The sequence below is a fragment of the Microcaecilia unicolor genome, chromosome 7 (assembly GCF_901765095.1).
Source record: "Microcaecilia unicolor chromosome 7, aMicUni1.1, whole genome shotgun sequence".
Classification (NCBI taxonomy): domain Eukaryota; kingdom Metazoa; phylum Chordata; class Amphibia; order Gymnophiona; family Siphonopidae; genus Microcaecilia; species Microcaecilia unicolor.
Genome location: NC_044037.1, coordinates 208588321 through 208602156, shown reverse-complemented (window position 1 = coordinate 208602156; position 13836 = coordinate 208588321). Strand labels below are relative to the sequence as shown.

The following is a 13836-nucleotide window of genomic DNA, read 5'->3' as shown; positions in this document are numbered from 1 at the left end:
CCAAGCTGTTTAAAAATTATCACCAGTATGTATTAGTTGCATGTCAGTGGCAGAATTCAAGCACACATGGAACAGACATAAAGAAACCTTAGTGTTGGAAGGGCAAAGAAGATCCCAGATCAAGTAAGACCTATGACACTTCTGTAAGCAGGTAGCAATGGGCAGGTTAGCACCACAGTATGACTTCAGTGTTTTTATTTTGTACTTTATTTTTTTCTTAATAATAATAATAATAAGATATAGTGATATTTGCTGTTTTCACTAATAACTAGTGCATGTGCCTTTTGGGAGATGGGGTTGACTTTTTTGTACTTATTAATTATTATTCATAGAATCTGGACCAACCAGTAGGTGGTGCTGGTGTTCTTCTGCAAAACTACATGCATTATATTTTAACTTTCATTTATTTCTCTCCCACAAAGTTTTATTCCCTGTTTTTGTTTAAGTGCTTTTAGCACTTTAGGCCAGTTGGCAAGATATTTTCTTTCTCATGGCAGTGAGTATCTGCATTTGGTCTATAAACCAGACGCACTTCTTGATTTAATCCATCCTCTGTGGTTGCTAGCTTTCCCTAAGACTGTTTCTTGTAGAGTACTTTGATTTTTCAAATGTTAAGCCATTGGCTTAGTTCAGACCAGGTTTTTATTTTCCTGTAGTGAAGTTGAATATTATGCAGTTTTAAAATGTGTGGTGTTGTCTTGTAAATGTGCATAACTTTCTAAATTGCTATGTGAATGTTTGACCCTTTAATTAATAACAGATTTGATCTTACAACTGCATGTTTATTAAAGGTATGTAACTCGAGCCATCAATGGCCTTAAAAACTAGAAATGATGATGGTAGAGTCAGGAGTTTTGATTGGCAAATTGATGAGTAATGATAAGAAAATCAAATATTACTCTTTCAATTAAAAATTAATCCATATTTAAAGTATAGGCATTACTAAAGTCAAGTAGACTTTTAGAAAGCAATGATTAGAGAAGGTTGAGGACTTACTAAAGCTTGTCTCCCCCCTCCCCCCAATCGCCACCGCTGCTGCCATCACTGCTGATGGTATTGAGTCCTACCTTCCATCCAGCTTCTGCCCACCTTCTCGCCCCCGTTCCATCCAGTTGCTGCCCACCTTCTCTCCCCCCTCCATCTAGCCTCTATCCTCTCTTCCTCTTCCTCCTAGCTTCTGCTCTCTTTCTCTCCCCTCTTCCATCCAGCTTAAATCCCCTGTTTTCCCCCGTAATCCAGTATCTGCCTCCTTTATACCCCTCCACAAACACCCGTGCCACTGCTTCTTCTCAAACCAGCAGCAGTGGCAAAGCAAGCTTAAAGGCGTGTCCCTCCCCCAACCTACCTTAATAGGAAACTAACCTTGTTCCGAGTTACAGGGTGGTTCGTTATGCTGTGGCTCCAGTTCTCAGTAGCAGTCTAGTGCAACGGTTCCCAAACCGTGCGCTGTGTTTAAACTGCTACTGAGAACTGGAGCCACAGCATAACAAACCACCTTGCAACCCGGAACAAGAAGGTTAGTTCCTTATTAAGGACAAGCTTGTTTTGCCGCTGCTGCCGCTCATAGAGAAGCATCAGCAGCTTGGGTGGTGGTGGGAGGGAGATGAAGAAAATATGCTGCAGTGCCCTACAGTGCCATGACACACAGTTTGGGAACCTCAGCCCTATTCATTCACAGTGGCATAATAATTTTAACGTTTTATTAACAGTGGAGGCTAGGGATGCTGGGCTTACTTATGTGCCAAAAAGTGTTTTTGTCAATCTGGGATTCATATTTCCAGTCCTTCCCCCCCCCCCCCCCCCCCCCAAGGCATGGCTTGATCCTAAACACAAGGGGGAGGGGAATAGTTGAGTCAACAGGCAATCTAGAGAGTGGAAAGGGGGGAGTTGAGAGGGATAATAGTAGCAAGGGGGGTGTAAGTGATTTTCCATTTTTCTCATAGCAGGAGACATCAATCTTCACCTTGAAGATACTAACTCAAGCCATGTACGTGAATGCAAGGATTTCCTCCAACTATGGGAGCTCTACTGGCCAAACATGCAACCCACCCATAACAAAGGACACACACTAGATATTATCACCCACAAATTCTCACCAGAACCTAATATCACACTTATATATACAAAATGGACAGCCACGCCATGGTCTGATCACTACAAAGCAAACCTTTTCCTCCGCTGGAGAACAAAAAAGACACAACAAAAACAAGAGCAAAAAACATATACTACGAGAGGCAAAATAGACCCACTAACATTCTGGCAACAATTCTATACCGATGAATGGGACAACACCTACAGATTTGCCCCAATTTCTCCAAGCACCACTTCAAAGCAGAACCTCACATAGAAAAGACTCAATACCATGGTTTAACGAAGAACTGAAAGAACTAAAAACACAGGTCAGAAGATTAGAAAGAGCATGGAGCAAGAAAAAAGACGAACACACACTCAAAGACTGAAAACAGCTACAAAGAAAATACAAATACACTATCAGACAAACTAAAAGAACGTATTATAAAACCAAAATAGGACCAAACTACAAGAATACACACAAACGCTTCTCACTCGTAAACAAACTCCTAAATACTACTCCGGTTACCTCTAATAATACAGATACCCCATCTGCAACCAATCTTGCGAGCTACATCAAAGAAAAAATTATAAAGCTCCAACTCATGATACCTACCAACATCACTGAGTACACAAATATCCTTGAATGTCTAGACCCGAAACCAGGGGAATACCCAGCAGATCGATCATGGACCAACTTTGACACGCTATCGTCAGATGAAATCTCACAATGGCTCAGAAAATACGCCAAGTCACAATGCAAATTAGACATTTGCCCTACTAGCCTAATAAGATCCGCCCCCAAACAATTCAAAAAAGACCTCACGAATCATGTAAACCACAGGCTTCAAAATGGTCTCTTTCCCATGGATAAAGGAAACATCTTACTTACTCCGCTGCCAAAAGATGTTAAGAAAAGCACAATGGACCTAACCAATTATCGCCCAGTAGCATCGATTCCGCTCATAACCAAACTCATAGAGGGCATAGTGACGAACCAACTCACTGAATACCTAAATAAACACTCACTTCTGCACGAGTCTCAATCAGGATTTTGGTCAAATCACAGCACTGAAACTGTGCTAGTGTCCGCAATGAACTCATTCAAACAAGCAATTGCAACTGGTAACAACATACTCCTCCTACAATTCGACATGTCCAGCGCCTTCGACATGGTTAATCATGAAATACTAATATACATACTAGAATACTTCGGAGTAGGAGGTACAGTTCTCTAATGGCTCAAAGGATTCCTGATCACAAGATCATACCAAGTAACAACAAACGCGGACATATCACCCCCATGGATACCTGAATGTGGAGTTCCCCAAGGATCCCCCCCTTTCACCAACTCTCTTCAACCTAATGATGATACCTTTAGCCAAACTTCTAGCCAATCAAAACCTAAACCCCTACACATATGCAGATGATGTCACAATTTACATCCCGTTCAAACATGATCTAAACGAAATCACCAACGAGATCAACCAAATCCTCCAAATCATGCACTCCTGGGAGGATGCATTCCAGCTAAAACTCAATGCAGAAAAAACACAATGTCTTGTACTCACCTCACAACATAACACAAACAATTACTCCACATTAACCACACCTTACTGCTCTCTTCCAGTCTCACAAAATCTGAAAATTCTCGGAGTTACCATTGATGGTAACCTCACACTCGATGCCCACGTGAGGAATACGACGAAAAAGATGTTCCACTCCATGTGGAAACTCAAAAGAGTTAAACCTTTCTTCCCGAGATACATCTTCCGCACCCTGGTACAATCAATGGTAATAAGTCATCTGGACTACTGCAATGCACTGTACGCTGGCTGCAAGGAACAAACTATCAGGAAACTCCAGACAGCCCAGAATACCGCCGCCAGACTCATATTTGGAAAAACCCTAAGAGAGAAACTTCACTGGCTCCCACTCAAGGAATGCATTGCTTTCAAGATCTGCACAATTGTACACAAAATCATTCACACAGACGCCCCAATCTACATGCTAAACCCCGTGGACCTGCCACCCAGAAACGCCATAAGATCATCCCGCAAATTTCTCAATCTGCACTTCCCCAGCTGTAAAGGACTAAAATACAAGCTGACACATGTCACTACCTTCTCTTACATGAGCACGCAGTTGTGGAATGCATTACCCACAGCCCTGAAAACCATTGACGAAATAACTAACTTTCGCAAATCTCTGAAGACACATCTCTTCAACAAGACCTACAAAGAGAATCCTTAGCCTTACAAAACTACCTCACCAGCCACCCAGTTATAAAAGCCCACCTTCTATACTAACCTACCTAACACCTTCCTTCTCGCTTCTTACTTAATCTTTGGACATTACCTATTGTATCTGATATCCTGGAATGACTATGTCATAACAAAACTCTGTAAGCCACATTGAGCCTGCAAATAGGTGGGAAAATGTGGGATACAAATGCAATAAATAGTGAATAATGAGACTCTTAGAGGGATGGGAAAATTTTCTTTATTCCAAAAATTAATGTTGGTGGCGATTAAATGTATAATGCAGGCCTGAGTTTCTGAAGAATCTCCATCGTTCTGGAATTGACAGACTCAGGTGTGTGCCTTGGCCATGTGGGAGGCTCAGGACGCTTCTTCCACTCCTAAACGTTCACAGAAGTTCCTGCTCATTTGGGAGGAGTTTATTCACTCATTGACACCTTTGGGTCTTAGCTCATTGTTAAAAAAAACTGCACTTATAAAGAAGTGACAGAGGCAGTATACGGGTGAGAGTGGGATAAGGAGGTTACTGAGGAGTGTAGGAGGAGGGGTACAGCAGGGATAACATTTACACTTGGTTGATTCCAGAAGATCTGATAAGACCTGGTCTTCTGTTCAGTGGATCAGGCTTCATCTAGTGGGAGATGGGTTTGGGGATGGGGAATGCGCTTCTTTCTATATTAATAAGGAACTGATGATGATCTTGTCTTTTCTAGACAAATGTTGTCATATCTGTGTTGGGTACTGTTGTTAGTGAACATCTGGACTATATTCTTGTGTTTATTCTATATGGTCATCAATAAAAATTGTTTCAAATAAAATAACAAATGTTTCCTGTGATTCTTTACAAGTAAAAATAACAAAACTTTTACTTAAGTACAGTAATTAGTTAACATTTACTTAGTTACTGTACAACACTGGAATTACATTGTGTTATTCGTAGAAGTCATGGATGATTCAACCATAACTCAGCTTGCATCACTCTGCAGATCAAATTGCCAGCTCTAGAGATCATAGAGGGACCTGTTTACTAAGGTGCGCTAGCGTTTTTAGTGTGCACTAAAAATTAGCATGCACTAAAGCTAGATACCCATTTATTTCTACGGGTGTCTCTAGCGTTAGCGCATGCTAATTTTTAGCATGCGCTAAAAATGCTAGCACACCTATATTGCAGCTTAGTAAACAAGGCCCATATTATTCTGCTTTCTTGTCAGTGTTTGATTTTGCAAAGGGACACATTTTTGTTTAAAGAGATGCTGTGTACTTGTTTGAACAAAGCAGAGAACTTCTTCTATGTGGTGAGATGACTTTTGCATCACAAAAGTGGAATATAACTGCTGTGATTAAGAGAATCTACCATCATTTGAAATATTTCTAATTTATCTGGAAAATTTTTCCTTCAATTTTATTTATAATTTTGGATCCGCTGTTTGTGGACTAATCTATATAAATAATCCTCACCTCCAATGTTCTGAAGCTCACTGTGTGGCAGGGAAACACTGAAGCCCTGCACTGTTGGTAGGCTAGGCTGTCAGCACCATTCACTCTCACTCATAGACCCGTCCTCAGCCACGCCCCATCCACACATAATTCACAACCCCAACATTCTAAATGAAAATTTGTAGTTGCAAGATCCCATGAGTGTCTGCCCCACCCTCACGTCACAACGTGATGATGTAGAGGGCGGAGCTATCACACTCAGCGAATTGCATAACAACATGAAACTTGACCTCAAAAGCATCAGAAACAGTATCCCCAGGACTCCGGGATACTGCTGGCTAACAAAACCTTTCACTCTCTCCAGAAACAAGCTGCGGTGGAAGCCTAGCCTGGCTCTCACTCTCTTCCTCAACCATTCAATGCCATGTGAAAGAAAAACAATGCCCTTGAGGCCTCAGTGTCTGTGCCTGCATATTGCACAAAAAAAAAACAGCTTCTACTACAACAAAGCTATGCTCTCTGTGAGGAAACATGTACAGTTTGCAAAATATTTCAAGGACATCTTTTTCCCCTGGGACATCAACAGGTTTGTTCTGGTTTCTTTTTAATTTTCTGCCCTTCACAACCTTTTAACCTCTTTGCCGCTTTCCCTCTCAGTTTTCACAACAGGGAACTACAATAAACTGTGCTGTATTACATGTAATCCACTTACATTTATGTGATAAACAAATCAACCTTACCAACAACAGAGCCAGCTCATACACCTACACAGTAAGCTTCAACCAAGGCAAACACACTGTTTCCGGACAATCCACACAATAGCTCAGTAAGCAGCTTCTACTACAAAAATGGGGTGATAAACACTGAGGATCCCTAAATATAAAGATGGTATTAAAACAAAACTTACCCCACCCCCTTTTTACAAAAGCTTCTCCTCAACACTTTCCAGAACCCATGCATGCCTAATGTTAGGTCATGTCATTGCAAGGGCCATCTATCATATGTTTCCCAAAGATAGCATGGAGACATGGAAATTTTTCTACATAGGGGCAAAGGGACGGTCCCCACACCTGACAGCACAGGGAAAGAGGGACCACAAGGGGGGAGGGTTCCTGCGACCACACAGAGGGAAGGGGGGAGGTATCTCTGCCACACACACAGTCTCTATCTCACTCTCGCACACTGTCCACCACACACTCTATGCCTCTCACTGTCTCACATTCACACACACTCTCATTCTCACGCACACACTGACACCCACACTCTCTCTCTCTCTCTCTCTCTCTCTCTCTCTCTCTCTCCCACACATTCACTCTCTCTGTCTCATACAATCACTCTCACACACACTCTCTCAAACATACACACACCGAGGAAAACCTTGCTAGCGCCCGTTTCATTGCTCTCTGAAACGGGCCTTTTTTTTTTACTAGTAATTAAATAATTGAGACTTTGTTTTGCTTTGTTTATTCTTATTTCCATTTGTGCACATGTTCTAATGCACATATGAATTACATTTACTTAAATTTACACTATCCAGATTGTATTGGCCTTAAATATAAATCGATATATGCCTCCAACTTTTCCTTCATAGGAATTCAACTGTGGAATGCTTTACCCAAATTAGTAAAATCAACTCAGAACTATCTAAATTTTAGAAAATTATTGAAGTCCATCCTGTTCAAAAAGGTTTATTCTCCAGGCGCAACATAATTAGATTTACTTCTGGTTTCAAATAATTCATGGCCACTAATACTTTATATTTTCTTTACTATCTTGTTGTTTAAATGATGCCAGTTTGTTTATTATCTTACTGTTATACTGTATAAATGTACTTTTTGTACTGTAGCCCTACTACAGTTTTCTGTAAGCCACATTGAGCCTACAACTAGTGGGAAAATATGGGTATAAATGTATTAAATAAATAAAATTGCATAAATAAAATGGAAATATTTTTTTTAAAAGTCTACCATCTTTATTTTGGCTCCAAAATAGGAAATTAGGAGAAGATACTGGCCCCATACATATGTTGCAACACTTGTGGAACAAATCTTCACCAGTGGTTGAACAAGAAAAGGAAATCTATGCCTTTTGCTGTACTAATGATTAGGAGAGAGCTGACAGTCCATATCAGTAATTGTTACTTCTCCATGGTACCTCCAATTGAAAAGGTTTGTCAAAGAAGAAAAAGTGGACTGTGCAATATCCAAACATTCTATCAGCTGTGAAATAGTGCTGGTTTCCTAAGCACCTGAATCATTCTTACTTGAGTCTGACAAGGAAGAGGATAAAACTTCTGGTCCAGAAACATCAATGTCATGTAATCCAGATTTCCTTCCATCCTCATTTGAACTATTCCTCATAACACACGGTGAAGTGAATGACCTTGTCAGGGATTTGGAATTACCAATGAGTAAGGTAGAGCTGTTGTGCTCTAGACTACAGCAGTGGAAACTCCTGGGAGGAGGTAATAGGGTTTCTATATTCTGTGACCATCAAAAGGATCTTGTCCCATTCATAATGAAAAATGGTATTGTAGCCTGCAACTTCGATGGTCTAATGGCAGCCCACAACATCATGTGGCCTAGTGGTTAGGGTGGTGGACTTTGGTCCTGGGGAACTGAGGAACTGAGTTTGATTCCCACTTCAGGCACAGGCAGCTCCTTGTGACTCTAGGCAAGTCACTTAACCCTCCATTGCCCCATGTAAGCCGCATTGAGCCTGCCATGAGTGGGAAAGCGCGGGGTACAAATGTAATAAAAAATAAAATCCGTGATCCAGACAAGTGGTGACTGTACATTGATTCATCAAAGGCAAGTCTTAAAGCCATCAGTTCTAGTTGGTTATTCTCTTCTTTTGAAGAAAGCCTTTTGACAACATGAAACAACTTTTAAGTTGCATAAACTGTAACCAGTGGCAGCTTTGTGGTGACTTGAAGGTTGTTGCTTTCTTGTTTGGTCTACAGACTGGACGTACAAAATACTGTTGTTTTCTCTGTGAATGGGATAGCAGTTCAAGAGATTCCCACTACATTGAGAGACTAGGCTGCCCAGACAATCATTGGATCCTGGGAAGAAAAATGTTCTGCATACACTGCTTGTTGCCACCCTTAACACATAAAGCTGTGTCTAATGACAAACTAAGCAGCTTTCAAGTACCTCCATGGAAAATTCCCAAGGTTAAATGAAGCCAAGATAAAGGTGTCTTTGTGGGTCCTCAGATTTGTCAACTTCAAGATGATGCAAGTGATCATGCACTGTATGGAAAGGAAAAGATGGTACGGAAAATCTTACTGTTAGTGACAACAATTTGGGGGGTGGGGGAAATACGGCAGACAACTACAAGTAGTTGGTAAAAAAAAACACCTCAAAGCATGCAAAAGCCTTGGCTGCAGCATGTTACTAAAGATGCATTTTTTGCACATCATCTAGATTTTTTTCACTCAGTTGTAGAGCATTAAGCAATGGGCACAGTGAGTACATTCACCAGGACATTGCAGGAATGAAGCAATTCCATCAGGGCAAATGGAGCCTCTCAGTTCTCCACCTGGAGCTGCTACTGAAAAAGGTGTGAGTAAATCCAAATGCTTGCAAACCATTGCTGAATATTGAGAAGAGATGCTGTTTTTCAGATAAGCCAAGAAGTGCCAATTATACGTCTAAATTATAATGTACATATATATACATAACAGATTCTCTTTTCTTTCTTAATAAATGTATATAATCCTTTTGCTAATTTTTACAGAATACATGTACAGAAAATGTAAGTATCTTGGAAACAGTAGACAATCAGCTGTTTTAATTGTCATATATGAATTTAGCACATCAAATCAACAATAAATAGCACATCTTGAGGGGCATTTTCGATATGACGTCTAAATCCGATTTTCGGACGTTTTGCGAATAATGGCCAAAATCCAGTAGCGAACATTTTCAAACCAGAAAAGTGTCCAACTTTGTATTGAAAATGGCCATTTGCTAGATGTTTTTGTGCTCAGTGTGTCTCTTTTAGGACAATTTTCAAAAAAAAATGTCCAAGGGAAAAATGCACGAAAACAAGCCATTGTGATGTATGAGGGGCCAACATTCTTAGTAGACTGGCCACACAGACATCCCAGCAGAGCAGTGGGGCACCCTAGGGAGCACTGCAGTGGACTTCACATAAAAAGTCCCAGGTACACAAACCCACCAAAAACGTATTGTACCCAACTGTACATCACTATAATAGCCCTTATGGCTGCAGGTTTCACCTATATGTGGGTACAATAGATTTTGGAGGGCTCACACTTTCCACCACAAGTGTACCAGTTAGAGTAGAATATAGGCCTGGTCCCCTTCTCTACTGTACACTTCACCAACCACTAGGTTATTCCAGGGACCTGCTTGCTTAGGGCTGTACATAACATCTGAAGCTGTCACAGAAGTTGGTATGTACTGTTTCTTTTACATCTTTGGGGGGTGGGAGGGGGGTCAGTGACCAATGGGAGAGTAAGGGGAAGATCATTCCTTAATCCCTCCAGTGATTATCTTGTCATTTAGGCCATCTTCTTGTGACAGTTGTGATTGAAACAGGTCTAGTCCAAAACGTCAGACTTTTAACCGTGGACGTGTTTGTTTTGTTCCATTATGACAGAAAAATTGAGCACCCAAATTCCACCCCAACTCTCCCCCTTATGATTTGGACGCACTGCAGAGAAAAATATCTGAAATCTGAGTTTCAAAAATCGCAATTTGGATGCTTTTCAAAGAAAATGCCATTTTTGAGATGTTCTTCTCTTTTTAAAAGGAGTTATCTCTGAAGCAGATGACTTTCTAAACAATAACAAAAAATGTAGACCAGTGTGTTATATTACAGTAAGATGTCTGAACATTTTTCAAAGTTTAAAACTTTTATCTGCATGTTTCACCTGTGTTAGTGAGCCTGGCTTGCCTCTTTCCAGGAGAGGCTGGGGGTAGGATCTAGCCAGTTGGAAAGCTGTGGAAGCAGAGATCTGGAAAGCAGCTGTAGTCACAGAAGGGGAGGTGGTGAGCCCTGCGCAGTAGCAGTGAACTTGCTCTGTCTGATGAGATGTAGAGCAGAAATTAAACCACCCCTTCCATTAAATGATAAAAACAGTTCCAACAACAGCAGCATAAAAGCATTGATTCATAGTATTATAAATAGGTCTTCCCCTATCATCTCCTTTCCTGATCAGACACACTGAGAACTGATGCATATAACATAAACACACATTTACTAGCATGCCAGTTCATTTACATACATGCAGTTATGCACGACACTGGTGTATACATAGGCAAATGCACGGACATGCCCACACACGCACATGAGAGAATTCCTTGAGCCATGTTCTGTGTACTTCCCCCACTTTTCTATTGAACATATATAAATTAATATATTTGAAGCTTTTCATTACTGAATCAAAAGATCACTATTGTGCTTACAAACTTTAAAGGAGATTTTTTTACTTATATTTTAAGATGTTTGGGGTAGCATATCTAACTGGTTAATAAAAACTCCAAACTAAAAACAGCTTCATAGATAATACTAGATGCATGAGCCTAAGGGGGTATCACTGATGTATTATGTAAGGATATCACTGATGTATTTTTTTTTATTTTGTAGTTCGCAAGACATATAAAAAAATCAGAAGGCCAGAAAACCCCAAAGGTCGAACTACAAATTTCAATCTATGGTGTCAAACTTCTTGAGCCAAAAATAAAGGTAAGATGCATTAATCACTGTTAATTAACTAAAAATATGAAGGCACTTTTTCACTGCAAGATAGAATTGTTCTACAGACTTCTTTGTAGTACAAAATTGATCATATTCTGGCCTTCTTCCTTCACTGCACTGAGCACCAACAGTTGATATAATGTGTTTCTTTTCATATTCTATAATTAGTAGCAATGTGAGATTTTACCTAATCGACCAATAATTAATATATGTGCATTTTGAGATTATAGATTTAATTCTACACAGAAACGCTCATAGGCACACTGACATTAATTTTAGTGGGACCTCCTATGAGTAGCCTTTCAAAGTTCTGTCCTTAACTAGACTCTTCCTGGTCCTATGAATGAGAAAGTAGATTCTAGGAAGCACTTAGTAAAAAGTATTTGTATAAGGTCAGGCAATTTAGAGCAATAAGATCATATTTGCAACAGGAGAATTTCAAGATTCTAGTTCAAACAGTTTTGCTGCCTCAACTGAATTATTGTAATTCATTATACCTTCAGATTACGAGTAAGTTACATAATTGTCTTCAGTTGCTGGTTTGCATGCTGGGCCGTTTTGATAGTGTGTCATCTTCTATGAATGCTCTTCATTGATTATCAGTAGGTCAGCGTATAAATTTTAAGATATGTTTAATTGTCACATCAGTTTTTGATTAAATTCAGAGGAGCTAGGAGAATTGCTGATTTTCCCATCTCATTAGACATTTGGGTTTTGTGAGAACTTTGAAATTAGCCTTTTCTTTGAAAAATGTTTGTTTTAAAACTATTGTTGAGAACTCTCTTCCTTTCTTTGGGACAAGATTATTGAATATACTACCATCATATTTAAGACATTCACCTTCCTACTTCTCTTTTAGGAAAGTTTTGAAGACTTTCTATTTGATCAGTAATTGGAATCTGCTATGTTGATTGTTAGTTTTATGTTTTAAATTGTTTTATTACATTTTCTCTGTTGTAGAGTTAACTCAATATGTTATTTCTCTCTGTTGTTATGTAAACCGCTGTGAATCCTTTTTGGAAAACGTGGTATATAAGACCAGTTTTCATAATGCATTTATTTATTGCTACTGGCTCGCCTTATCTATTTATTTATTTATTCATGACATTTATACCCCACATTAGACCGAAATAGACTCAAGTTCAATGTGGCTTACAAAGAAATAATAAAGTGAATAAAACATAATAATGTACAGAATATAACACAAATTACAGTAACTTCAAGAAGCAAATTAATACATGTGCAATAAGTAACCAGGGATTTAGACTATCTCAAGGACAAACAAATAATTAAGGGTGAATAGGTGAGAGCATAATTGGGCAGGACTAGTTGGGAAATGAGATTAAACCTCTGATGGCAGTTTTATAGGTTTCTTGAAGAATAAAGAGACCCTAGTCAATTAGAAAATATGAGAAGTGAAGAACAAAAATAATCTGTTCGATATTCAAAATGATTTAATACCAGAAATAACCACTGACCGGTTAAATTGCTTCCTCGGGGCTATCTTCAAATTTTCAGCGGCACTTAAATGGTTATCACCACTGAAAATTAGCAGTTAATGCCTAAGTGAAAACAGACTATTTTGTGGGTGGAGTCAGCGTTTGGCCAGTTAAGTGCCAATATGCAGCACTTAAGGCCGAGTAACCACATAAATTGGACTGCCAAAAATATAGTCCTATCTTTGGGGCGCTTTTACTAAGCCTGATAAAAAATGGCCTGCAGTAGTATGGGCGTGTGTTTTTGGCATGTGCTGAGTCATTTTTTACCGCAGCTGAGAAAAAATGCATTTTTTAATAGGGAAGTTAATGGCCATGCACTAAAAATAAAACTAGCACGCAGCTTTTTACTGCCCTGAGCCCTTACGTCACCCAGTGACCTAGCGTTAAGGGCTCACACACTGCTCATGCGGTTATCAGGCAGCGTGCACCAATGTGGCCGTGCTGCTGATTACTGCCAGGAACACCCCCGCGGTAGAAAATTATTTTCTACCATGAGAAATAGTACACATCAACTTCAAAACTACCACAGGGCACTGACGGTACCCCTGCAGTAGTGGTAATTTGGCACAAGCTACCTGCACATTAGCCCTACCGCTTCATAGTAAAAAGGTACCCTATCCAGCTTCTTTTCGAAGGAGATCGCCGGCCATCTTCTTCCTGAAACCGGCCAAATCGATATAATCAAAAGCCAATTTTGGCTGGCGCCAACAGCTTTCCGCCGCGGAGCTGGCCAAACTTCAAGGGGGTATTTTGGTAGAGTAGCGAAGGCGAGACAGGGACATGCTTTGAGATGGCCTGCTTCGCCCGATAATGGAAAAAAGAGAGCCAGCCTTGACGAG

General features: G+C 40.0%; 1 protein-coding gene across 3 annotated transcripts in view; it reads left to right on the top strand.

The window, feature by feature from the left end:
• GULP1 (GULP PTB domain containing engulfment adaptor 1) overlaps positions 1-13836 on the top strand; it is a 360071-nt gene that overhangs the window by 231017 nt on the left and 115218 nt on the right. For all 3 annotated transcript variants that reach the window (XM_030209287.1, XM_030209289.1, XM_030209288.1), the window contains one exon: positions 11388-11486. In XM_030209287.1, coding sequence (XP_030065147.1) covers positions 11388-11486 — 99 coding nt within the window. The remainder of the gene's footprint in view (positions 1-11387; positions 11487-13836) is intronic.